The 26436-nt window shown below is 44.6% G+C and overlaps 1 protein-coding gene across 2 annotated transcripts in view; it reads right to left on the minus strand.

Moving 5' to 3' along the window:
* Positions 1–26436, minus strand: part of PLEKHH2 (pleckstrin homology, MyTH4 and FERM domain containing H2) — a 626603-nt gene that overhangs the window by 114527 nt on the left and 485640 nt on the right. For both annotated transcript variants that reach the window (XM_085612785.1, XM_085612786.1), the window contains exons 21-22: positions 21026–21203; positions 5642–5797 (exon numbers count right to left, since the gene is read on the minus strand). In XM_085612785.1, the coding sequence (XP_085468911.1) occupies positions 5642–5797; positions 21026–21203 (334 nt within the window). The remainder of the gene's footprint in view (positions 1–5641; positions 5798–21025; positions 21204–26436) is intronic.

Here is a 26436-nt window from a genome sequence, read left to right on the forward strand (position 1 = left end):
AGAGGAAGGTTTTGATAACCTTCCTAAAAACCAGAAGATCGTCAATAGCACGAATATCGGCGGGGAGAGAGTTCCAGAGCCTGGCCGCTAGTACTCTAAAGGAGCGACCACCGGCCCTAACCCTCTTGAAGCGTGGGACTACAACAAGGTGAAGTCCAGAAGATCTTAGAGTGCGCGAGGGAATATAAGGCTGAATAAGATGCCCCAAGATATGAGGAGAAGAGTGCTTGAGGATTTTAAATAGCAAGCAAAGACACTTAAATTTGATCCTCTGCGAGATAGGGAGCCAATGGAGTTTGCCAATAGTTTTTTTGGCCGAACAAAATCTCGGTAGGCCAACCAGAGCTCTGGCGGCAGCGTTTTGGACGCGTTGGAGTCTAGCAAGTCCGGCCAAATTGGCTCCTAACAAAAGAGAGCTTGCATAATCCAACCGCGACAGGATCATAGCTTGTACAATAAGCTGTCTGGTAGGAGCATCAAAATATTTAAAAGTGGGTCTAAGCTTTCGAAGTATCCCAAAGCACGTGGCGGCAGTTTTCTTTGTGTGAGAAACAAAGCTGAGCTTGGAGTCTAACCAAATCCCAAGGTTTTTAACCTCCGTAACAGGGAGGGGGGGTAGAGCCAAGCTCAGATGGCCACCAGCGATCACCCCAAAGGTGGCTCTGCTTGCCTACAATGAGCACCTCGGTTTTCTTAGCGTTCAATTGTAGGCAGTTATCAGTCATCCAACGTACTACTGAGCTAATTCCCTCCCGGAACTTAGCAGCGTCCAGGTCGGAGGCCCCACTTAATGCAACCGCCAGCTGAGTGTCATCAGCGTAGGACACCATGGTCAGGTTCCACCGTTTGACTACAGCAGCCAGCGGCTGAGCATAAAGGTTGATGAGTGTGGGGCTAAGAGCCGACCCCTGCGGGACGCCCTGTGCGATAGGATAGGGATTAGATTGAAAAGGGGGTGTAACGACCCTAAACGTGCGATCAGATAGAAATGATCGGAACCATTCCAGTGCCGTGTTACCGACACCCGCCTCACCCAGACGTTGTAATAAAATGGCATGGGAGACGGTGTCAAACGCGGCACTGAGGTCGAGGAGCACCAGTGCCGCCGTTTGACCCGAGTCGACCAAAGTTCGTAAATGGTCGGCCATAAAAAGCAGCGCCGTCTCCGTGCTTATGGCCGGGTTGAAAGCCATTCTGAGTAGGGTCGAGAATATCAGCGCGGTGGAGATGATCAGATAGAATAGTATTCACATGAGCCTCAGTCAATTTGTCCGCCCACGGAAGAAGCGATATGGGGCGATAGTTTTCCAATTTAGATGGGTCCAAGGCTGGTTTTTCAAAATGGGCATCACCTGAGCCTCTTTGCAGCTTACAGGGACAGAGCCAGTTGTTAAAGATAGATTAACAAGATCGCGCAATAAAGGAAAACAAAGAGACGCAGATTCTCTGAACTGAGCAGGACGAAGAGGGTCCCTAGGTGAGCCTGATTTAACCTTTACCGCAATTTTTGTGAACTCCTCCCGGGAGAGCTCAGGAAGAGAGCAGAGAGCCAGCGTAGTCATCGGAGGAGATTCTCCCTTATCCAAAGGGGCAGGTGAATTGGGAAAGGAGCGATATATAGCCGCCACCTTTTCCACAAAAAAAGCTGCAAGATTTTCACAATGCGATGCAGAACAGATCTCATCAAATGAGGCTCTGCTAGTTGTAAAATCTTTAAGAACCCTAAAGATTAATTTAGTAGGATTAGTGCGGAGATTGAATTCGCGAGAGAAATAGGCGGCCCGGGTTTTACAGACCGCTCTATGATAGAGCCTAGTCTTAGCACGATACTCCAATTTCTTATCAGGTAAATAAGATTTGCGCCAAACTCTTTCAAACTCTTTAAAGAGGGTTTTAAATTAGAATTCTTTCGAGACTAAACTCGGCTTGCTTACTTGCATCCAATTGAGAGTTATCACTTATTAAATGTAATAAAGTAACTCAAAGTTATCCTATGGGAGAGGTAGGCCTTCCAGTAGTGTTAGACCTGGTACCATTGGCGTGAGTCTCCCTTCCATTTTTTTTTTCTGATTGCCTCCTCTGTTTTTGATCTGTGGCTGGTTTTAGATGCTTTGGGCACTATGCCACTGCTATTCAGTGCCACAGTGCAAGTCCTCCCTATGTTAAATTGATGTACTGATTAGTGACTCCATGATTGGGTTATTTGATTTACTTGTCAGACCCCAGTACAGTGCACCATGTGTGCCCAGGGCTTGTAAAGCAAATGCTACTGGTGGGCTTGCAGCACTGGTTGTGCCACCCACAGAAGCAGCCTGTAAAGTGTGTCTCAGGCCTGCCATTGCGGAGCCTGTGTGCAGTCTAGTGCTGCCATGTCGACTTGGTAAGTGCACCCACTTACCAGTTCCCAAACCTTCCCTTTTCTTCATGTCAGACACCCCTAAGGTCGGCCCAAGGGCAGGGTGCATTGTAAGCATAAGGTTGGACATGCCCTGGGGTGTGTGGCATGTTCTAATAGTGAATTATAGCCATTTTCGTTTTTCACTATTGCAAGGCTACCAGTTCCTATAGGCCAGAATGGGCAGTTTGATTATAACACCTTATAATCCTAACTGACCCAGGGAACATGGTAGAAATTCGAGTTTAGTATGCCTGAACTCAGAATGATAAAATACATCTTTTAGTAAAGTTGGTTTTGTTTGAAAATACCACTTTTAGAAAGTAGGTATTTTCTTACCTAACCTTCCAGCCTGCCTCTGCTAGCTTGTGTATTGTGTGTCTGGTTTTGTGAGTGACAGGGGCTGGGGGATTCAAGTAGACAGGGCGAGTCAGCACAGGGTTGAATAGACCTATCTGCATGTAGAGTGGTGGGAGGAGATAGCACATGGGTCTGAATAGGGCTGTGCCTGCCTTTCACAATGCTGGCTCCACCTCCTGTGGTGTGTCTGATGTCCCTGGCCCACACTGTCAAAGGAAAGAAGAAGTCCTGTAAACAAAGTGCTCCAGGACTGCACAGAACTGGTTTGGACTAGGTGCAGGCCTCTCTGCTTTCAGAGACAAAGGATTTGCTAGTATAAATATTGGGGCCCAGACCCCAAGACTTTAGATCACTTCTGGAACAACAAGACAAACCTCTGCCAAGGAGAAGCACCAAAGGAAGCTGTAGGAGTTGGACTGCCTCCTGCCAGTGTGCTGGGTTGGCCTACAGTGGTTTCTTCAGTGCCAAGGAGAGGAGAAGGAACTTTTAAAGAACTTTCATCATCTTGCAGAATATTACTCCAAGGGCTTGATTTGAGCTTGCCTCCTGACCGAAGTCTCAGGGATACCAGACTTCACCCCTTTTGTTTGACCGCATCTGGAACTTGCTGTTCTAGCTGCTACAGAAGGAAATTTGCAATACCGACGCCGGCGAGTGACGCCGTCTTCTGCATCAAAGCCGTGAGCGCTGCTCCGACTTGCAATGTGGACCCAGATCGACGCCAGTGAAACGACATTGTAAGCCTGCCATAGCCGTGAGCGCAGCTCCGACTAGCGAAGCCGGCCCGACGCCTGCTGCTGTGCTGCATCGACTCTAAAGCAGACATCATCGTGGAGCCGATCGTCGATGTGGGTGGTCAAGAACCATCGACATACTGACATTGTACGGAACTGTGATTTCGGCACAATCGTGACGTCACCTCCTCTCCGGTCAGGAACCAACACCTCCCCTGCCTGTGCAAGCATCCAGGTCCCGACGCATCATCTTCCCCGAAGCAAGGAACCGACGCCGCAGCACCAACGAAGCCGCACCTCCCCGACGCCGTGAGCTGTCTTTGGTTTCGCTCTTCCAAGGTACTGTTCTTTGTGGGTCTGTTTTGACTCCGGGCCCGAAGCCGCGCACCTCGCAGTCGGCGCCGTACTTGGGGATTTCTTTGACCTCGACGTCGTGATAACTCCAGTTGGGGTTATCTGTTGCTAAAGACTGCTTTTAAGTGAATAACCTATTTTTGAACTATTTCTACCATCTTGAAGAATTATTATTGATTACGGGATTGTGGATTTTTGTCGTTTATGGTCTTGTGATAAGTCTATATAAAGAATACTTATTTTTATAAAACCTGTGTGGTGTTCATCTGTAGTGTTTTCACTTTATTACTGTATGTGTTCACCAATGCTTAACACACTGCCTCTGAGATAAGCCTGTCTGCTTGTGCCAAGCTACCAAGGGGGTGAGCAGGGGTTATCCAGTAGTGTAATCCCCTTTCCCTGTCTTAGAAGCAAGGGTCCCTATTTGGTCAAAGGTACCTACCTCTGCCAACTAGAGACCCCCAGTTCTAACAAGTAGTGAAAAACGAATTTATGAGTTTTTCAACAACAGGACATGTAAAAGATAAATGTACATGGCCAACTCTTTAAATACACTACACCCTTCCCCATAGGTTGTCTAGGGTTGACTGACATGTATTAAACTGAAAGGTTTCGTCTTGGTAGATGGGTTTTTTGTCAGGTTGAAATGGAAGTTTAAAACTGCACACACAGGCGCCATGGTGAGCCTGAGATATGCTTAAAGGGCTTCTTAAGAGAGTGGAATGATGAGTATTGCAAGCCCCCCTAGCAGTATTTAATGTATAGGCCATGGGTACATGTAGTACCCATTTACTAGGGACATACAAGTAAATGAGATGTGCCAATTTGGTGCAAGCCAATTCTACCATGTTTAAAGGATAGAGACCCAGCACTTTAGCACTCGTTAGCAGTGGTAAAGTGCACAGAGTCCTAAAAGCCGTAATAAATACGTTCAGAAACAGGAGGGCGAGGGCAAAAAGTTTAGGGGTGACCATGCAGAGAGGGCCAAGTCCAATACTCGCCGATTCTGAATTCCAGTGAATGATATGTATTGGAAACTTCAGAAGGCTAGGAGGAACAAATGCAAAAAAAACAAAATAAGAAAAAGTAATTTAAAGGGGGCTGGATTTAAGCTGGATTTTCAGTCACTCCTGTAGGTGCAATTGGTTCTAGTTGAACAATATTTTGAAAAGTTAGGTTTTCAAGAGCTTCCTGAATTGAAGATAAAATCATTCTGCTCTGAGCCAAGTGATGAGACAGAGTCAAGTCAGAGTCTCTCACTATAACTTCTGCTGATCTGCACATTTTTTCTTAAACTTTATTTTTCATTTTCATACCGCTAAAGAAAACTTAGGAACGGGCAACAGTATTCAATATGTAAGATGCCAATAAAACTCAACCATGTAACAGAGTTCCACGTTCATTCTGAGAAATTATCATACCCAAATTTAATAGTAATCGACCAATATTAAATATCCCATAAATACCATGAGCTAGATCTTAATTGTTGTACAGTATTTGCTCAATGCCACTTACAGGCAGTTAATATCACTGTAAGCCGCCCTCCCTCCATGATCACACTGGTTACAAGGCATCTTGAGGTGGCTTTGAGTCACTTTCCTCTTCCATATTTCATAATAAATCTACATAGCTCAACCACTCAAGAAACAAAGGTTCGGCCACTGTGTACCATTTACCCCAGCTTTGTGAAAAGTCCAAACCCCAATGCAGTGTTCCAAAAACTCAGCTTATACTAGATTCCTCCTGTAATTGCAGACATTTATGAGAAGTAGTGCTACTATCCGTCCTCTTCACTTACCTTAATATTTCCTCTGAGACAGTGCTCCACATCCTTGCCAGAAGGATCATCTGTGAACAGTGCAAACCCAGACTGTGCTGGATTCCTCATTCCCGACTCCTGGTTGAGAGTGCACAAAAATTCTTCCACTGAGGTAGAAGCATCAAACCCAACCACCTGTAAAGTTTCAGGAATATGTTTTATCAATGAATACTGAGAGTAATCTATATCAGGTAACTTTACATTATATTCTTTTAAAGTCATCTAGTTTTTATCTCAGACATACTGAGCGGCAAGGGTTCTAGATGCAGCAGATTCATTCTCCATTTCTCAGTCATATGTTCGCACCAGGTGTACCTTTATGCTGCACCTGCCATCTTGTCTTCACCACTACCGCATAGAGGAGCTCTCTCGCAACCCAGGCCTCCACCAGATCGCCAATTTTCTACACAGTGCCTGCCATCTTACTATGGTTTCCACCTTCCACAAAGTCTATCCTGTGGTTCTCAGAGTCATGTTTGCTGTGAGATAATAGGGCTATAAGAGAAGAGGTCATTCTGCGTGCTGTCCGCCCCCGCCCCAGGAGTTCAATTTCACATGGCTTTGGTCCATTTGCTCTTGATTGTGGTTTAGATGAGATTTGAAATTAATGATCAAATCAGGTGAATCTAATTTAAGGTACAGGTGAGCATAATCTGCCATTTGATGGCGAAATATATCAAGATCATTGAGTAGTTCATTAAGGGTGCCCATGTGTAATCTGAAAAGGATGGGCGACAAGGTAGAGCAATGGGGGACACTTCCAATTTCTACTTATTAATACTTTTGTATTCTTTCAGATAGGTATGAACAGAATCACTTTAGAAGGGTGCCTTGAAGGCTGATCCTCTTCCTCAAAGTGTCCAGGAGAGTCTTGTGATCTATGATGTTGGATGCTGCTCTCTAATTGAGTAGGCCAGGGAGGTAGGCATGGTCATCAGAGTTTCGAGTATGCTGTCAATTTGCATTAGATTTGCCGATTCAGTGCTATGCCCTGGACTGAACCCCAACTACTAAGTAACAAGCTGGCTGATGCTTTCAACCTGATCATTTATTTAAAAGGCCACATGTTTACCAAGATTTTTTGCCATAAAGGGGGGGGGACTGAGATAGGGAGTTAGTTGATATTTGGGTCTACAGTTTGTTCTTTCAATAAAGACTTCGCATTGCCTTGTTTAAGGCAGTCGGGGACAATGGTGATGTGCAGTTAAGTATTTCTGAAAGGTAGCAAGTGTAGGAGCACAGTCCAGATTATATCTCCCACTTTGCCTAGAGGTTGGGACGGGGATAGATTCCTCATCAAAGGTAGAAGGTTAAGTGTTTGCAGTGGCTTATTTCAGTGAAATTTTCAAGATGGCAGCACAGATGCGCCAGGCTTTTGTTTTAATGGTGGCGGCAGATTCTATAGCTTTAATTACTTGTCTGCAGAGTGAAATTACCTCGTTGAATTCCACCCTGCCAGATTACAAGTTGGCTGGTTTTTCCACAACCCATTTTTCATGGTGTAGGAGAACCAGAACCAGTGCTTAATTTCAGGGCCGGACTGGCCATAGTGGGCACCGGGTGTTTCCCCGGTAGGCCGCTAGGGTGGAGGACGGCTTTGAGCCCCAGGGGGGCCGTTTGTTACCGGGGGTCGGCAATATCGGCCCCCTGTAACAAAATCGGCCGAAACTGGCCCTCGCAAACTGCTCAGTTGCACTCCCCCTCACCCCGGGGGGCGGCTTAGCAGTATGCCACGGCCGGTTTCTGTTTCCAGTCCAGCCCTGCTTTTTTTTTTTTTTAAAACAATTTTTATTAGAAACAAAAGCAGCAATAAAGACTGTACATCGGAAGTTTAGGTAAGATGTTCAAGAGATTACAGCATTATCTTCCTTATAATTAATCCGGCAGAAGCCCACGGTAGCATAATCCACCAATTACAGGACAATCCAAGGTGGGTCACTTATATGTTCTCGGGTCAGGAAATTCAACCAACGCATAACTAGTGCTGATTGCCCACAGTGTGTGCCGTGATCTCATCCACGTCGTCCTCCAACACCAGGAGTCTTTCCCTCCTCAGTTCAACTGTCGGAGAGACACATATCTCCCCCCTATACTTAGTCCAGCACCCCCACTTGTGATCCCATTTACATAGACATCCCCTGCCTTTATAAACTGTTTTTTTGGCGATCATGGCATGGTCCATATCATTTGCCCAATCTCTCAGCAGTGGTAAGGTGTCTACGCCCCACTTCTGAGCTATATTTCGTTTCGCTATGCTCCACCTCATCGTGGCCCACGATTGCTCGGTTTGCGTGAGGTCCGTTGCCTCCCAGATATTGAGAAGACACAGTGTGGGAGTTGGGAGGATGGACTTGTCACACGACCGAGTCAGTTGTCTGGTCACATCCGTCCAGTATTGCTGTATGTGAGGGCAGCCCCATAGGATATGCAGGAATGTTCCCATTTGGTTACAGTGTCGGAGGCAGAGAGCATCGGGCCGCCTACCTAATCGGCGTAGTAGGGTGGCATCAAAATATACTCGATGAAGAATTTTAGGCAGCACCAGGTGAAGTCGCATCGGGATGGCGACCTCTCGGGGTGAGGATAATGCTCCTAGCCAGTCTTCATCGGCTAGTTCTCCCAAGTCACCCTCCCAAGACGCCCTCAGCTTCAACATTGGATCGACTCGATTATTGATCAATTTCCTATATGTGAGAGAGATGTCCTTTCGTGTCATAGGATCCAGCAAGAGCCGGTCCTCCAGGGGAGAAGAGTCCAGAAGGGGGGTGTCCCCAGGGAGGGCAGAGTCAATAGCATGACTGATTTGGAGGTAGCGAAATTTCTCAGTCGGTGCTAGCTGGTACTTAGTTTGGAGGTCTGAAAATGACGCCTTCTTGCCCTTGACCCACAAATCGCTCACTGTTGAGATCCCTATCATATCCCGTTTATCAAATCCTGCACAGGCGCTAAGCCGTCCCAGGATATCCGGTTCCCATAGAGGGGTAGCCTTTGTGAGGCGCCCCTGCCAGCCCATCCGCCTCTGCGCTCCGTGCAACACTTCTACCGTACGCGCTGTAGGGCCGGTCAAGCACAATTTCCTGTGGTTCGTATACAGAGCTCTATTGTAACTTCCTTTCCCTAGCAACCAGTGGTTAGTGCGAAAGCTGGGATCATCATGTCGCCCGAACACCCATTGATTGATGGCTGCCAATTGTGAAGCCTGATAGTAGAGGCGCAGATCTGGTAGACTTATACCCCCATCATACCAACCCATAGTAAGCTTGGACATGGCTATGCGAGGCGGTCTGTTGACCCATAATAAATTTCGTTCTGCAGCATCAATCTGCAAGAAGTAAGATTCGGGCACCGGAATGGGAGTGTTTTGTAACTCGTATAAAAAGCGTGGCAGAGGGAGCATTTTGAATAAGGATGCGCGTCCTAACAAGGTAAGGGGGAGTGATTTCCAATACGTAACGTCTGAGCGAAACCTCTGTAACGGCCCTAACAAGTTCCGTTCAAAAAACAGTGTGGCATCGATAGTGATAAAAATCCCTAAGTATCGAAAGCCTTGGGAGGCTACCGGAATATCGTATCCTCGAGGACTCCGCGGTGGCTGCCCGCAAAGGGGATACATCTGGGATTTCGACCAGTTTATTTGATATCCAGAGTGTGCCCCAAAAATATGAAAAATATGGAGTACACTGTGCAATGAGCGCGTCGGTGAGGCAAGATAAAGCAAGATATCATCCGCATAGAGCGATATGCGGTCTTTGTGCTCAGCCGTCCATCTAAGGCCTCTAATGCCCCTTATCCACACCGCCAGCGGCTCCAAAACCATGGCGAAAAGGAGCGGTGACAACGGGCATCCTTGCCTTGTGCTTCGGCACAGGGGGAAAGAAGTAGAGTGATGATTGTTCACTGAAACATGAGCCATGGGTTGTGCATATAACAGTTTGACCCATCCCATAAATTTGGGTCCGATCCTGATGCGGCCAAGAACTGCGAACACGTATTCCCATGCTATGGTGTCGAACGCCATTTTGGCGTCAAGTGCCAGCAGAATCGCTTCTTCGTCTAGAGTGCCTACACAGCCCAATACACCATGCAGACGACGCAGGTTGCACGCAGTGTTCCGTCCCGGCATGAATCCCGACTGATCTGGATGAATCAAGTCGGTGAGATAGGGGAGCAGACGAGTCGCCAAAAGTTTTGCGAGAATTTCAGCCTCCACCATGATCAAAGAGATAGGTCTATACGAGGCGCATTCATCTACCGGCTTACCGGGTTTATGAATGACTACAATAGTGGCCTCACGAATATCAGTCGGGAGGAGGGCGTTCTCGTAACTTTCGTTGTATAGATTTAGTAAATGAGGTGCAAGCAGTTCGGCCCTGCTTAATTTGAGCCATGGTTTCCCGTGCTCGGCACCGGCACTTTATTGTCAACACCGGCTCTTATGACAGCCTGCTACACAGTGGCGCTGTTTGTCTTATTTTTTGAGGAGCACAACAACTGTTGTTCAATAATTAAATATACATTAAAATCACTAATACTGAATTGTCACACTTGTATGTGTGGTGGCTAGTAGTGACAGTACTGTCATTGGTGGCACTAGTGGGAGCAATGGGTGGTGCACGCTGCAGTCGCTTCCTGACAAGTGTCCTGGCACTTCCCTTTTCCTTATTTTTTTTTTTTTTTTACAAATTAAGCAATGAATCGATTTCTCCTGCCATAAAAATCACGAGGCTTTGGCTGCAGCAGCCGCCAAGCCCCATTCCCCATTTTCATCTGCCAGTTGTCAGCATAAAATGCCCCCCTAGCCAGATATGGATGGCACTTGTGTTAATTTACCGCACAATAGCAGAATGTATCTTTTCCCCAGTAGTCAGGTTCGTAATCAGGGCTAAAGTATTTAGAGACAGTAGTGGGGAACTCAAAACTCACTCATCCTTGAAGCGAAGCGGGATTCTAGAAAACTGTGTGAAATGTCAAAAACGGCAATGATAAAAAAAAAGGGCCCAGATGCCTTTTGCTGCACCCATTCATCACTTGCAGAAAGGGTGCTTGGTGTTCAGGCAGTGTGGCAAGGGAGCACGGGCAGCTCAAAGCTGACACTCGAATGTGGGGGTTGTCGATTCCAACCTCATGCTGGAGTTACCATGACCCCATTTTCTCCGTTTTAAGACGGCTATCATTCAGTACACTCGCTCATTCTGCGTTAGCAATGCCATTTTCCTATCTAGAAATGTATTTGAATGCCAAGAATGTAACGGTAATAATTGCATCTTTGCTGTAATCGAGCAATCGTAGAAAAAAATGAACAACATTTCAAGAGATATGAGTGTGGGTTATCATAGCGGAATTCTATTAATATCATCATTTGAGGAAAATGAATATGCTGTTGAAATGTAATGGTGCCATAATTGAAGACAGTGTGCAGCAGTTAAGATAATTGAAGAAATAGCTCCTTGAGTGAAAAGTGTATTTATCATATACTTACATTTATATTTTTTTAGGATTTAAAGTTAATATTTTTAAGTGCATAAAATAGAAATTACGCGTGTCAAAATTCCTCTGCGCTGAACGCTAGTTTGTCAGCAAATAGGAAACATACAGTTGCATGAGTAGACAGCGGCACCTGCTGGACGTGTCAAAATATACAAGGCATCGTCAATCACTTTTTGAGGTCTTGTAAGACCTGTCATGATTTCTATAATGAAGTATCTTAATGCCACTCTTTTCCAATGGTGAATGGAAGCTAATGTCGGTATATTTCTGAACTAGTGACTACCGTGGCATAGAGAGATACACGAAAAATGCTAATCTTATAAAACAGGAAATTAAATAAAATGATTGATTTTCTGTTTGACTGCCAGCGCTAGTCATTCAATTAACTTCATCTATGAACACAAACAATAAATACATGCAAACAAAAGAGCTCAACGCCTTAGACAATAGCATAGGATAACATCTAAAGCGATTGGGGGGGGGGGGGGGGGGGGGGTTTAGGGGAAGGAGGGCTAGGCGTTCCTTCACAATAGCAGAGCTGGGAAGGTGTGGTGCGTTTAGAGGGCAAAGGGCAGTTTTTCCTGCAGGCACTTTGTCTGTGCCTCTCAGAGGGATTGTGGTCCAGAGCTAGAGTGAAAGACTGCGGACGAGATATAGTATAACCACAAGCAGGGCTTTAAGTGGGCCAGGTCTCACCGGTGCTGAGCACCAGCAGTTTTTTTATAGGGGGCCTCGAAACGGGTCCCTATAGAGCTCTGTTGTGTGCCTTGCCACAGGCTGTCCGTTTTTTTCCGGACTACAGTGACAGCAGGCACATCATGTGCACGTGCTCACACTGCTCACTTCTCACTAGTGGAGAAGTTACGGCATGACGTCATGCCAGGGGAGATTTTTAGGGGAAGGAAAATCCTTTAAAGAGAGTCATTTTCTCTCTGGATTTCCCTTCTCTTTTTGAAACTCAGAAGCAGCAATATCGTCGTGGTGTCACCAGGGCTTTAAGTGGAAGCTATTTCAATATTATATACAATCCATAGTTGCTGCTTATTTATCTTATCCAACTAACAACCATTGACAAAGCCAATAGTCCTGACTTGTAGGTATGATACTACTTGTTGCGTCATATATCAGGATGCAATGACAGAAACAGCAAAGTACAAGTCCGGTGGCACACTATGTTAAGCATAGTTTTTAGCTTATGTGTTTTCTAAGCCACGCCCTTTAATTACATTGTCCACGCCCCCTTGAGACCCCCCTAGTTTTTTCATCCCACTTAAAGCCCTGCCCACAAGATTATTTGTATTTAGTGCGAGTTTTTGAAAAATATTTGTATGCCAGCTGGCGTGCTTCTTAAACCCAAGGTGCTGCCATCAGAGCAGTATTGTGCATGCCAGTGCTTAATTTGTAAACAAATAAGTGCCAGGGCTCTCGTTAGGAGGGCTCTGCAGCTTGCATCACACATTGCCCCTGTCATGCTGCCAGTGATAGCAGCTACACAACTACTAACCATCACACTCCTATCAATGTGACAATTGGGACTATTCCAGGATCCCAAAGCTAAAGAAATGGCTTAGGCGGCAGGTAATAGTAAGTTTTAATGTATATTAAATTAGTAATTGACTGTTGTTGTGGTTGTCTCTAAATTAGCCAGAGAGAGCCACCTTGTGGCAGACTGTCACAAGCGCTGGTGTTGACAATTAAGTGCTGGTGCTGAGCACTGGAAACCACCGGCTCAAATTAAGCACTGGTGTATGCAAGTCCTAGTTGAAGAGAGACTACAAAAACTAGAAAGTGCTGAAGAGGTGTAGAAAGCAGCACGTTATTGTGCATTGTGAATCACTGTGAGTGCAGGGTAAGCATGAAAGTGAAGGGCAAGAATGAGGAGTGTGTCTAGTAATGCACCCTGCATTGAGGCAACACTTGAAGTAATTCAGCACGTTACTGACGGCGGCGTAGGGTTTAAGATACAAGTTCAGCTATTGCTTTTATGCCATTAATCAGGGATCAAGAGAGGAGGAAATAAATAATGTTCTGATCCTGCAACAAACTTCCAGTCTTATGATTAGGGTTGCCAGCTCATTATTTTAATGTCCCAGATGGTACATAAATAAACAGTCACCTAAAGCCAATTTTCAGCACTGTGCATACTTCGAACAGCAAATATAAAACACTTTAGTCAAGACGAGATCTTTGCAGGCTCTTTAAACACATGGCTGGCATTTTTCTTTTGGCAAACCCTACTTTGTATTCCTTTTCATGAAATGCATCCTCACACTACAGCAAAGGAATAGGCAGAGTGGGGGTGCTGGAGGTACGGGAACCAGAAAAAAAACGAAGCCTCGGTAACCAGTTTACAAAGGTATGCAAATATGGGATGGAGCAGGTAAAGCAAAATTTTGTATACCTCCTCTATTTTGCATGAAAGTACTAAACACTTAACTGTCTAATATAACAGTTTAGACTAACTGTTTTGTGTGTTATATTAATCAACTATTTGCACTTTTATTAAACACCAATTACACGTGGGACTTATTGCTATTTGCATGGCAGAATAACTCTAATAACTAAATTTTGTACGCCTATTAATAGTAGAACGTGTGGTAATAGGATATCGCATGATTTATGTCGCTTTTGTGATGTTTGCGTTCCCGTTTGACCGAAGGGTGAGTTTTATTGCTTTAAATGTCGCTAAAAGCTAGGAAAATACTAATACATAAAGGGATTAGTGAGGGTTTAACGTTAGAATCTTCATTTCTGTGTATTAATTACTCTTTTGTGATGTTTCGCTTAAGTTGGCATTTGGGCCTACCAAAACCTGGCATCCAAAATGAAGTTCAGAGGTGGCCACCGTCTCATGAGCGCGATGCCTACTGCGCAGACTCGGATGGCTCTGTAGATCTCCAGGCAACCTCAAGTCAAAGCACAGTGTTCCTGGTCAAGGATAGGAACATGGAGGACTGCCAAACTTCAGTCAGTAAAATCTGGTCTAAATGAACAATTGAGACATACAAGCAAAACTTTACAATGTTGCATGAGGACGACATGGACAGATGAAGTGAACCAGCCAAATCCATGGGAACCCAAGCTGATGTGAAAATTGGACGATATTACAAAATTCATCAAATTGACCAATCATCTGCTTCCTTAGCCTAAGAATGTTTCAGGTTATCCCGAATTTCATTATAAAAAGGGTAGTAGAATGGGGAGGGCTGGCAATCTGCAGTTTTCGATGACTGCACTCCCCTATCAACCCCACAGGCGATGACAGATGCTTGCACGGTTCCTGGTCCTTTGGAGATCTTTGGGACTGTAACGTGCTGAGCAAAGAACTTTCGGACTTTGAGCTTTGGCCTGTTTTATTGGGACAATTAGACAGCTAAATTCGGTTATGCAGAGCCAAATGAATTAGGAAAAATCCCGATAGCAAGAATAGGTAAATATAAATGTCATGCGATTTGTGCTGATTGAACAAAATTCTAAACTTTGATTGACCAAAATGCTAATATTAATTGCAAACAATATTTAGATAAACAAATAATTGATTAACAGAAATTATGAGTTTGTGGTTTTTCAATGAAGAGATTAGAGGATTCTGAGACTTAAATATGTTTTAGCTGATTCTAAATCACCATCAACCAGTCCAACTAATAGGTCCGTCGACCAAGTGGTGGAGTGCTTTGATGTTTAAGGTTAGGATCCTATAGGTGGTGATGCAAATGTATATCCTGTAAAATAACTTTTCTTCCCTATAAGTAATAAGGTACTCCCCCACATGTCCAGCGCTTGGTCATTTCCCTCCTGTGTGCAGACTCGAGTGAGAAAGAAAACGTATGAGTGTTGGTGTTATGGGCCCCACCAATGACTGCGTGTGTGAATGAACTATTGTGACGTCGGGTCTGCGAAACAGGAAGGATAGTTGTAAATTTGCCCTTTTTTCCCCCGATTTCGCGCTGGATCATATGCGAATGGTCTTTAAAGACCTGTGAAAAACTCGGGCATGCCAGAGATAAGACTCCAGCAGCCCGGGTACAAATTTGCCAAATATTAATCCGAAACTCCAAATCATTTTGCTAAAAAGGGCATGCTAGAGTGTATAATGAGGGCCTTAGCACATTCCCTACTTGAGCTGTGATGTTATGTACTTTTGTTCTGCTACTGTAGCTCCTTTTAAAAAAACACACTTTTCCAAACAGGGAGAATTGGTGTTATGCCATACATTATGATGTGTGGCATAGGAAGGAGAACTTGGTCTAAATAAACTCTTTTAAGCATATGGAATGGTGCCTGCCCCTCACATTCTGCTAATCCCAAAGGATATTGAACGGATATTGGTACATCCAATTAGGGGATCCAGAATCCAACTATCAATCAGGAAATACGTTTATAAAATGGAGGTGATGGGGGCGTGGCTTGTGCTCTGCGCTGGATGGCGGCTCGCCTGTGAACTCCGTAGAGCCACCGCCATGCCTGTGCGACCTTTCTTAATCGCATTCCCACTAAATCTCTCGAATGACGAGAATAGAACTCTTAATAAACCAATCGAATGAGGGAAGTTTTATAGGCATTTAAACTCATCCTCGGGGGCAAGTTCCCTGGGCTGAACGACCTCCCGATGGAGTTCTAAAAGTCCATTTGTGATACAATTTTGCCCCCTTTGGAATGTTTATTGCATCACTTTGCCACGTCCGGTGCTGTTACGAGTACATAAGCAGAAGCCACTATAGTAGTAATTTCTAAAGAGGAGAAGGATCATCTATATGTTAAGAATTTTACTCCTATTTCCCTTCTGAATATGGAGGGAAAGATATATGTGGAAATGCCACCAAAATACCTGGAATCTTTGATTCCTAAACTAATCCATCAGTCACAGTACAATATTGTTAAAGGTAGGCTGGCATGTGATAATACTTGTTTCTCTTTTGCCACGTTATCGAGAAAGCAGCCCTAGCTGACTCTCCAGGCACCATTGCAATAGCCTTGGATGCCGAAAAGGCTTTTGATAATTCTAGTGGTCCTTCCTTAAGGCTGCTTTGGACCTCTATAATTTGGGTGATTTTTTTTTCTTTGATGGTTATGTCCCTATATGCCGAACCCACTGCCAGGATAAGGATTAACAGGGCTCTCTCTTCCTCCTTCCCCTTTATCAAGGTACTCGTCCGGGCTGTCCTTTATCTCCATTGCTATTTCTCTTCGTTATAAAGCCTCTGCCGTTGTTGATGAATGATTCCCCGGACATTAGTGGCTGCACTTTTGGTTCACACATATTCAAAACAGCTGCTTATGTGGATGATATTCCTATTGTTTTCTGAAAACCCTGACAATACTATTCCCACAGTTCTCTCTTTAATCACATCTTTTGTGGAATTCTCAGGATACTCGTTGAATAGAGATAAGATGTGAGTTATGCCTCTTAATGTTTGTCATTTTTCTTGTAGTGGACAATCAGGCCTTCACTGGGAATCTAAAATGATTAAGTATCTTGGCATATGGTTCTCTAAGGAACTGAAGGATTTCGTGACCACCAATGAACAAAAAATATTGTATAAAATTAAAGATGAATTATCTTCATGGTCACATAAATTTATATTGTGGTGAGGAAGACTGGAGACTTTGAAAATGATGATCACGCCCCTTTTGAAGCTTTTGGCCATGATGTTACCTGTTCGACTGTCTTCTAATTGTTTCTCTACTTTAGATAATTAGCATCCATTTTTTTGCAGTCTAATAAAAAGCCTTGGCGGAATCTTAAGAAAATTAGACTTCTGCACTCAATGGGAGGATGCAATCTACCAAAATTGTTTGCCTTCCAAACAGCTTTTCTTGTAGCACGTATCTGTAGGCTTGATGCCTCAACCTCTATGATGGTTCCTTGGTTTTTAATTAAACGCCATCTTATGCTTCCACACTCTCTCTTTTCAGCTTCAACCATGAGCTCCTTAGTTTTGCCTCACTCTTGTCATAATTTTTACAACACAATTCGAGTCAAACTTCTGGATAAGTCTCTGTCACCTAGTCTATCTAAATCTTCAGCCCTTTCCTTATGGAATAATTCAAAAACATTTACTACGATTTCAGCAGATATAGCCCCGGTATCGGCAGAGAAGGCTATCAATGTAGCATCTGATCTGATGGAGAATGACTGCCCTCTCTCATTTGCTCTTGTACAAGCCAAGTGCTCATTATCTTGGTACATTGCCCCCCTTCTGCCTTTCTCCTCCTTATCCAACAATTGAGTAAAGTGTGCCATGTAGTGTTGAAAATTTATAAAACCTTATACAGCGCTTTGATCACTCCACCTCTTAAAAAACAAGAATACAAGAATCAAAGTCCCCCTGAATTCTTTTGACGATTGCTAGCCTAGCATTTCTTCTAACACTCTCAACAATAAAATAATCCCATCCCTCTCTTAGACACGTTTCTACACTGCACATTTTCTTTATTGGACACCTGGTAGAATGTTTAAGTTACATCCATTTCACTCTGATTTCTGTCTCCGGCAATGAAACTGCCGCTACCCTAGATCATGTTTATCACTTGCAAACACCTCTCTAACTACTGGATGGAAGACCATGATCAGATCACCTTCATTTTTAGGGTATCCTTTCCCCATCTCTTTTCCTCTTATCATGTTTGGCCCATATGTATTGTGTCCCTCTTTGGGGTTCTCTCATCTGATACTGATATGGCTTTATTGGATCTTCTTTTTTCGGTGGTAGTATTGGATAGCTCTGAACAATGTCTCTTTATTTGCGTGGTGGGCATGGGTCATTTTCCTTAGGAGTACACATAAAAGTCTAACTTTTTTTGCCAAAAACACCTGCCTTATCATAATCACTCTGGCAAACACTGAACGTCGTTATGGCCATAGTATAATGGAATCTTTATTATTACTCCATCATTTTTCCTCTAGCAAAACTTGGTTAACTTTACACCCCATGGTGTTTCTCCCCTACTCCCTTACCTCCGATTTTTCTTCCTTTCTTTCTTTTTTTCTCCTATGTTTCATCTTATTCCTTCTTGTCTTTCTTTCCTTCTTTTTTTAATTTTTATTATTGTGTTGCATATCTTATCATGAAGCATACCTTTGGATCCTAGTAATCTTCAATCTCTATATGCCTCTTTTTAGGTCTCGCCTGAGGCAGCGCATTCGCTGCACTGCGAGACATTTAGTCAGTGGCTTGTCGAAGTGCTACCAAAGGCTTTGCCGGCCACCAGCTTGCGGTTACGCGCACAAGCGCATGCGCCTCGCTCCGCCTCTCCAATCACTGCTGCACGCGCATCCCTCGCGTGCTTAGCACAGCACGTCATCGCGATTACTTTCGCTTTCACCGCGATTGCTATGACTTTCGCTTTCACGGCCGCGTGGCGTTACTTTTACGGCCGCGCGGCCAATGCTTGTTTCTTTTTCTTTCCTCCCACATTCTGTTGCGTTTTACCTTGGGGCATGTAGCTCCTCCTTTGGACCTTTTTTGATAGGCGTACTCATTCGTCATTACTCTGCCACAAACGTGGGATGAGCTAACTTCATGGTTCTTGGTTGTTCTGTTCTTCACTTCTGCTCAATAGACTATGACCACTGGTTAAACAGACCACAGAGGTAAGCAGGCACGACTCTCGTGCTAACTTCTCACGCTCACCCTTGCTGAGGGCCCGAAACCAGCGCAGGCAATGGAGATTGACGTGCACAGCTAACGTGCTATGTTTTTTTAATCTCTCTCTCACACTTTCCACTGCGCGCTGCTCACACATACCGTACCTTGATTTCTTACTCGCACTCTTCTCCTCAATGTTCTCTTCAGCACACCTGAACAACTTTGAAAGAACTGTAAAATCAGTCAAGTGACCCACCTTTCCTCTGGTTAGAGCTGCCTTATGCGCTCACCCCTTCAGTTCACAGGATAATAAAATCCAATTTTCAAGTTGTGTAGCTTGTTTTCATGATTTTAAGAACAGCCAATCTTCATTCTCTGCTCCCTTTCACTGGCTAGGGGCTGTGTTTGCATTGGGGTGCTTTGTTCGTCCACCGACCACCACTCGTGCAAGTCCACCCCACACAGTGGTGTATTGATAAATACGCCCAGTAACAGCCAAGCCCTTCCTTCTGATTCTCCTACGTCTATCCCCTACTCACTGGAATCCTGTCACATCCCACCTGTGTGACCTAGTTACATTCTAGAATTACATCAGTTACATAATTAATAATAATACAAAGTTGGAACAGTCCAATGGATTAAGAGGGCCGCTCGAAAGCCCAGGTGTATGTATGTACGTATGCTTATTGTGATTTAAAAAAAAAAACATAATGCAGGCTAATAGCTAAAGCTCTCTAGGCCAGATGTAACCATTATTGGTGCAACCGCTCCTTATTTGAAAGACGTCCCCCCATGCGCACTTCTTTCCTCTGCCCTTTTCCAAGAATAAACATGGATTTACAGCCTATTCCACGGAGGCAGGAAGGTGGTTTATTTCAGCGGTTGAAGCAACGGTGATTGTTGTTAAACGACAAGACCAAACTTGTTAAAACTGTTTCTTTTTGTGTTTAAGAGCATTCCTGTGACTTGCAGGCCATAAACCCAGATCAATGTATGTCGCTGCTGGGTCCCGGCCAGGCAGGCTGTGGTTCATGGTTGCTGTTAACGCGAGTGTGGCTCTGCAGACTCTGTTCGACTCCAGCACTGTTCTGTGTCCAGCATCCCGCAGCTAGCATGACGTGCCCGCTCAAAGTGTGTTGGCATCGGTCATAATTACAAACGGTATTTTAAAAAGTCTAATCCTAACCTGATTTAGGTAGTGACACAAATTGTAATCCATAGTTATGGGGCGCAGTTGGTATCAAAATTGGCTAAAAATGTAGCATATTAAGTAATGGCATGCACATTGGAGCAGTGGTGCAGCTTTATTCTGATCAAGAACAGAGGGGCGTAACGGAGGCCCCCGCGGTGAGGGGGGAGGGCACCTGCACCTTAGAGGTCAGAGGGGGCCCCCTAAAGATCCAGCTGACGAGAAAGAAAAACAAGCATTGGCATAGCAAATAGGTCTCGCTTTTGGGGCCTTATAAGTATTTAGATATGCAGCACAATATCCTTTTTGCAACAACATCAACTGTTGCATGGCTAAACACTTATAAGGTCTCAAAGGCGAGACCTATTGGCTATGCCAATGCTTGTTGTATTTCTGTCATTTATGCATATTATCAATATGACTGTGTGGTCCTCTTCATTACGGTTTGTACATTTGATCAACATCCCTAAGGTCATGAACATGTTGTCAACTTTACGTCTTATCTTGGATTTCTAGGCACAATGATATCCTTAGTCCAACTGTTTGTATATATACTTGGGTGTATGTTTTTGCTGCTTTTTAATGTATATGTGGCATACTCACACTTGTTTGGGTTTCCTGAAAATCATTGTATGTGTTGTTTTTAGTTTGTTTGCTGAAAATTACTAAAATATTTGGAATAATATAAAATGGAGGTTATGCCCCTGAAAATATGCCCTTCTGATGGGTCGACAATTTGTCTCTGGTGTCCAGGCATGCAGGTAGCACACCTGAAGCAATGTTTGGGGCCGAGGTCACCAGGGCAGGCCATAACCTCATCAAGCAAATCCAGTAATGACTCATCGCCTCAGTTCCACGTCACAGACTCAGGTAAAACAAGCAGTTACTTATTATGTCTGGCAGAGGGAGTTTTAGTTTTCTTCCAAAGCATTTGTAAACTATAAAGAGAGAGGCATTGATAAAACTGGCAGACAGTTTGTAATATATTTAGAGATGGACATCTCACCTATTGGTGGTTCATCCATCACATTCATCAGCTATTGGTACATTGTAATGGTCATTGATAATGCGCACACATCAGCAGGAACCATAAAATACCTGGTATGTGCCATTCATGAAGTGCACCGGGATGCTGAAAGGCAAGGAATGATGGTACGGATGTCGAAGCAGGATGGATAGGATTTCCATTCTGGAAGGCCTGGCCTCTCGATCCCCATTCTTTTGGGTTCTCTCCACACAACGCTGACAGTAGATGGCATATTTTCCTATTTCTGTCCTGTGTTAAAAAGATAAATGTCCTTCTCGATGATTCCTCTACAACCAAAATGGAAAGCACAGTGTACATTTCTGTTGAAATAGATATTTGAACTGTAATATCCTGTGATCTGGCACAATTAACTGACTTACTACAGACTGTATACTAGCTAGGTTAAGCTCTTTCTTTAACTATTTAGGGCTTGCTTGTCTCTCAGTGATGAACAACTGATATTTGATGCATCAGCAAAACACATTCCTTCAGGAGCTGCTTAGTTTCTTATTGATGTTTGCAACTGGAAGATGAAAATGAAGCCCTAAAAAAATCCCACAGTCATTCATGTGACATTACGTTTTACAGTACTACACTGCTTCCCTTCCTATGTCTTCAACCAACACAAATTCTACTGATTGTATTTCTACTGATTCAATCGGATACAAATTCCTCAAAATGGGTACCTACCAAGTCCATCGTCTACTGGTGACTTTCAAAGTACCACAAAGAGCTGTTCTCTCTTGTAGTCTTAAGCCTATACATGGAACCTTTACGAGCCAGCTGGCCAACAAGATCCACCACTATGCAGACAATATGCAATTCTATCTGACAGCCTCCACAAGCAAGGTCATAGATAGGTTCAAACACTATCCGCACTTACCCAGCCATTGATTTCAAGAGCCTCTCACAGGAATGCCTCTTTCACATTGAGCTGGAAGGATTAATACCGTAACTCTCTGCCAGTGCTCAGCAGTGGCAGCCACCACAAACAAAGAGTGGTGAGGTGGATGGAGGGAGCGCGGGAAGGAGACTGCAGGTGGGGGGAGCGTGTAGGGGTTAATAATAATTATGAAAAAATGTATCTTACCTTAAGATGCTGGCTTCCTCCTGCGTCGTACCTCTGTATGCTCTTCCTGGTCCCGGGCTCCCAACATACACTGGGACAGACGCCCTGTGCAATCCCTGCACTGCTTTCATGCTATGAGAGCAGCTTGGGGATTGGCTCTTCTGGATAAAAAAGACGCTCCACTCAGGACAGAGAGTTTGTGCAGTTTCTCCAGCCCGGCTGTGCAATACAGCTGGGTTGGAGAAACCTGAGTGTGCATGTGTGCTTGGCCTGCCTGAGACGGCCAGCCAAAAACACATGCTCACTTAAAAAGTGCACATAGCACTTCTTCTCCCCCTCCCATGCCCCGGCCCTGTCCCTCCCTACACGCTGGCTCAGAGCCGGCAAATAAAAAATAAAACAATGATAGAACATCATTTTATTTTTCACCTGCTGGCTCTGAGCCAGTGGGGCGACGCTCCTCTTCCATTGCGGAGAAATCACCCCCAGGTGCTCAGACATTTGGATTCAGTATCAATGGCAAACTCTCTCTCCCTTCATCTGTCAAGCAAGAGGCCTTCATTTCCCACCATCCATCTGCACTGGAAATTACACTACTGAATTTCTCATAATCCATCTGCACAGGAAGTGAATTCACTTCCTGCCTTTTCCCTATTTGAATTACTTCAGGTGTCACCCAGGCTTCCCCATCAAAGGGCAGCCACAGACAAGGGCATTGGTATTTTGGGCCTGCTACATCCAGGCAGATATTTGGGCCAAAACCTTTGTTCTACTGAAACGTACAAGGTAACATAATCATGTACATTTCACAGCACCCCATACTGTCAATTCCCACAAATGCGACCATATCTAGATGACTCACACTTTCACATAGCATTCCGACAACACACAGACTAAACCTCATAAACACCCCACTAACTAGCACACACCTTCACACTACAGAACTCGCATTACAACTCTTGCTCTACAGCCCTCCATGCACCACACATCGCAGACCTCTTCTCCCATCACAAACTTGAAGCCTTCTTCAACACAGGAACTTAGTTAATGCTTCTTCACACATCCTAGACACTATTCACCCCACAGGCTACGTGTGGACGGCACACATAAGAAGGAAGGAGTCCTCCCTGTAATTCATAAGTCCTCGTGGTCCAGCACCCTAGCAAGCTAGTAACACTCATCTCTATGGAGCTGCTGACATGCCATTTCCCTCTCTGCAACTTAGACCACCACCGTCTATCCCATCGGCATGCCTCCCAGGGAGAACAAGGACTTAATTTATTAATATTCAGATCTCACCATTTTGTCTAATTGACATGCCCATTCCACCCTATTGGGTGAATTCAACCTCCCAGACAATAAAAGCTCACAAACAAAAAGAGAGATGCTCTCCAACCTCATTGATACACCTTTTGTGGTAAAGCATGTCACACAACCAATGCACTTCAAAGTTCACATCCTCAACCTTGTCTTTTCAACATCACCAACAATCTAATGCAACCCACACATACCCCTGGACCGGGCTGACCACTTTGCCATCCAAATCTCCATGCTTAGCATTCTACCAACAAACCAAGGTCAACACAAAACAGAAGACCACCTCGATTCTTCAATAACTTCTCCATGGACAAACATTCAAATGATTGAACTTGTCTCTCACCCTACAAACTCCAATGCCTACACCTTTCTAATAACTTCAACAATTTTTTGGAAAGGTATGTGAACATCCACACATGACTACAACATTCAAGTGCACGACAAAAGCCTTCAGCAAAAACCTTGCTGAAATAAACAATCGATCTGCAGACAGGAAAGGAAACTGAAGAGAAACATAACCCACAGGATCCTTTGATACTAATGTCCCTCTGATCAACTCGTCGACAGCTCATTACATCATCCAAAGCAAAGTACTATACCAGCACCATCAAGGAAGCCACCAACAGAAGTAGGATGCTGTTCAAGACCATCAAGCACTGCATCCCCTGTCGAACCAAAACATTCCTCACCCCATAGAAAGGTGAATGCAAGGCCATCAACACCTTGTTCAGTTTTAAAATACAGATCCGACAGCAGATCAACAACACTAAGCCTGCTTCAATTTTTGCACCCACCCCTTCCTCAAAAATACAGCAATGGTCAGCTTTCAAAGCCCTATCTCACCAAATTCTCGCTGACATACTCAGCCCCCTGAAAGTCACATCTTATAAAAGATTATGTTTTACCATTATTAAATTCTTACCATTGTCTCCCATGCTCAAGTTATCTTCACAGAAGTTCACCAGATAGGCCAGATCCATCCAATCCTACCGCTGATGACATTGTCAACAACCAGTCCACCATTCACCTACCATCCATTGGCAAGCTCACTGAAACTCCAAGATAACATTACTGCTAGCCATCTACTGAATGACTACCAGTCTGGCTTCATATCACACTGCATCACAAAGACCAATACCTTACACATCACAAATGATGCCCTCTTGACCAAGACAACTCCTGATATTGCTTGACCTCTCAGCTGCCTTTGTCACACTTCACCATCCCACCTTCATACGCACCCTGGAGTCTCAAATATTATACGCCAGCCATGTACTGCACTGATTCTTATCCTACCTTTCCAACTGACACCGGCTGACTTCAATGTGTGTGTGAGGAGTTTGAATTGAGCAAATTTGTGTATTGGAATCCCTGAATTGTGGTGCAATATGAGTTCTGTGAGGGAGGTTAAGGATGAAGACACTAGCGGTAAGGTTGCCGCAGATGCGCTGGTTCTCGCATCCCAGAGTAGCTCTTCACTTTTAAAATACCTCACTATTTTTTTTATTTAGCCGATGTGCATTTTATATAATTTTAATACCTGTCGCACTGGCTCTCTGCATCCCCGCGGTGCACTCGAATACCATTGATACGGAGTGACTCTCCTGTTGAACCTCGGTGCCCCGGTCTCAGCCCTGTTCCGCTGCTGCTAGTGCCAATTGAGCAGAGGGCGTAACAGACTGGACACACGCATTCCATCACTTCCGGCATCCGCAGGCATTTCCGGGTGGTGTGCAGTCTAGTTTACTGCCGCAACCACCTATTTAGTCGGATGCCTGAGCAGAGGCGCATTCGACGCACGCAGCGGGCATGCCTAAGGCAAGCCCGTCTGTGCCCGTCCACACCTGGACCGCGCTCAGCACCATAACCCCTGCCCGTTTTCTTCTAGGAGGTGGGTCTTTCATTAAGTACTCTAGGGACGAATTACTGGCCATAAACAATGTTGACAACAATTCTAACTGCTCCATATTTGATTTGCCGAGTGAGCCCAAGCAATGCAAACAGTGCAAACTACACCTGAGCAATGCTAAGATCATAAATAGCTCTGCTACAATTCTGCATAAACATGCACAACCAGGAGCTACGAAGGTGCTCTAGGACATGCTTATTAACGCTCGGACCCTATCAAAACACAATATAGAATTCGTAGAGATGGTGGGCTTATATAAGCTCGACTTGCCATTTCTCACCGAAACCTGGGCAGACAAAACTTCTGACACAGATTTGGGATTGGCCATTCCAGCAGGCTATTCGACTCTTAGGGCAGATCAAGTAGACAAGTGGGGTGGGGGCTAGCAATTATCTTCAGAGACAACCTGTCAGTCTCTGGGTCGGCAGCGGGAAGCACCCCAGACTTCAGTGTGGGGGGATTTCAATTATCATCTAGAAAAACTGGAGGATGGCAACACAGCCTCACTAGTTGATACCACGGCTAGCTTCTCTTTGAGACAGATCGTTGAGCATGCTACACACAACGCAGGACATACCTTAGATGGTATATTTACTTCAAATACATCTTTGAAGGTCTCAGAAGTGCTGCCCGTCCCTTGGTCAGACCATAATGCCATAATTTTCTCCGCGAGTACTGATCAGCACACCACGAGACCTTTTAACCCTTGTGTTACATCCAAAGGTCGTGACTGGAGGAACATTGACTCCCTCACTTTACAAGCGTCCCTATCTAGCTCACAGCTCGACCTTACTACAGATGCCAATACTGCTGTTCACAGGCTCTCCACTTGGATTCAAGCTGCTATTGACCCCCTAGCCCTAGTAAAGACTTTTTCCAACAGGCGGGAAAATCCTTCAGAACCCTGGTTCTCCAACAAACTAAGAACCCAGAAACACATTTGTAGAAGGAAGGAGAGGCAGTGGAGAGCGAACTACGACCCTACAGAAAAAACTAAATACGCACAATCTCTGGCCAATTATAAGAAATTGATATTGGAAGAGAAAAGCAAATACTTCAGTGCCAAATGTGTTCAGGCAAAGAACTCTAGTAAGGAGCTTTTTTCGACAGTTAACAGCCTAGCTAAACTGCCAGAGCCCCCTAGGATGGAAAGCCATGCTGAATTTTGCAACTTATTTGCGCAGTGT

Source organism: Triturus cristatus, chromosome 6 (assembly GCF_964204655.1).
Source record: "Triturus cristatus chromosome 6, aTriCri1.1, whole genome shotgun sequence".
NCBI classification, from domain to species: Eukaryota; Metazoa; Chordata; class Amphibia; order Caudata; family Salamandridae; genus Triturus; species Triturus cristatus.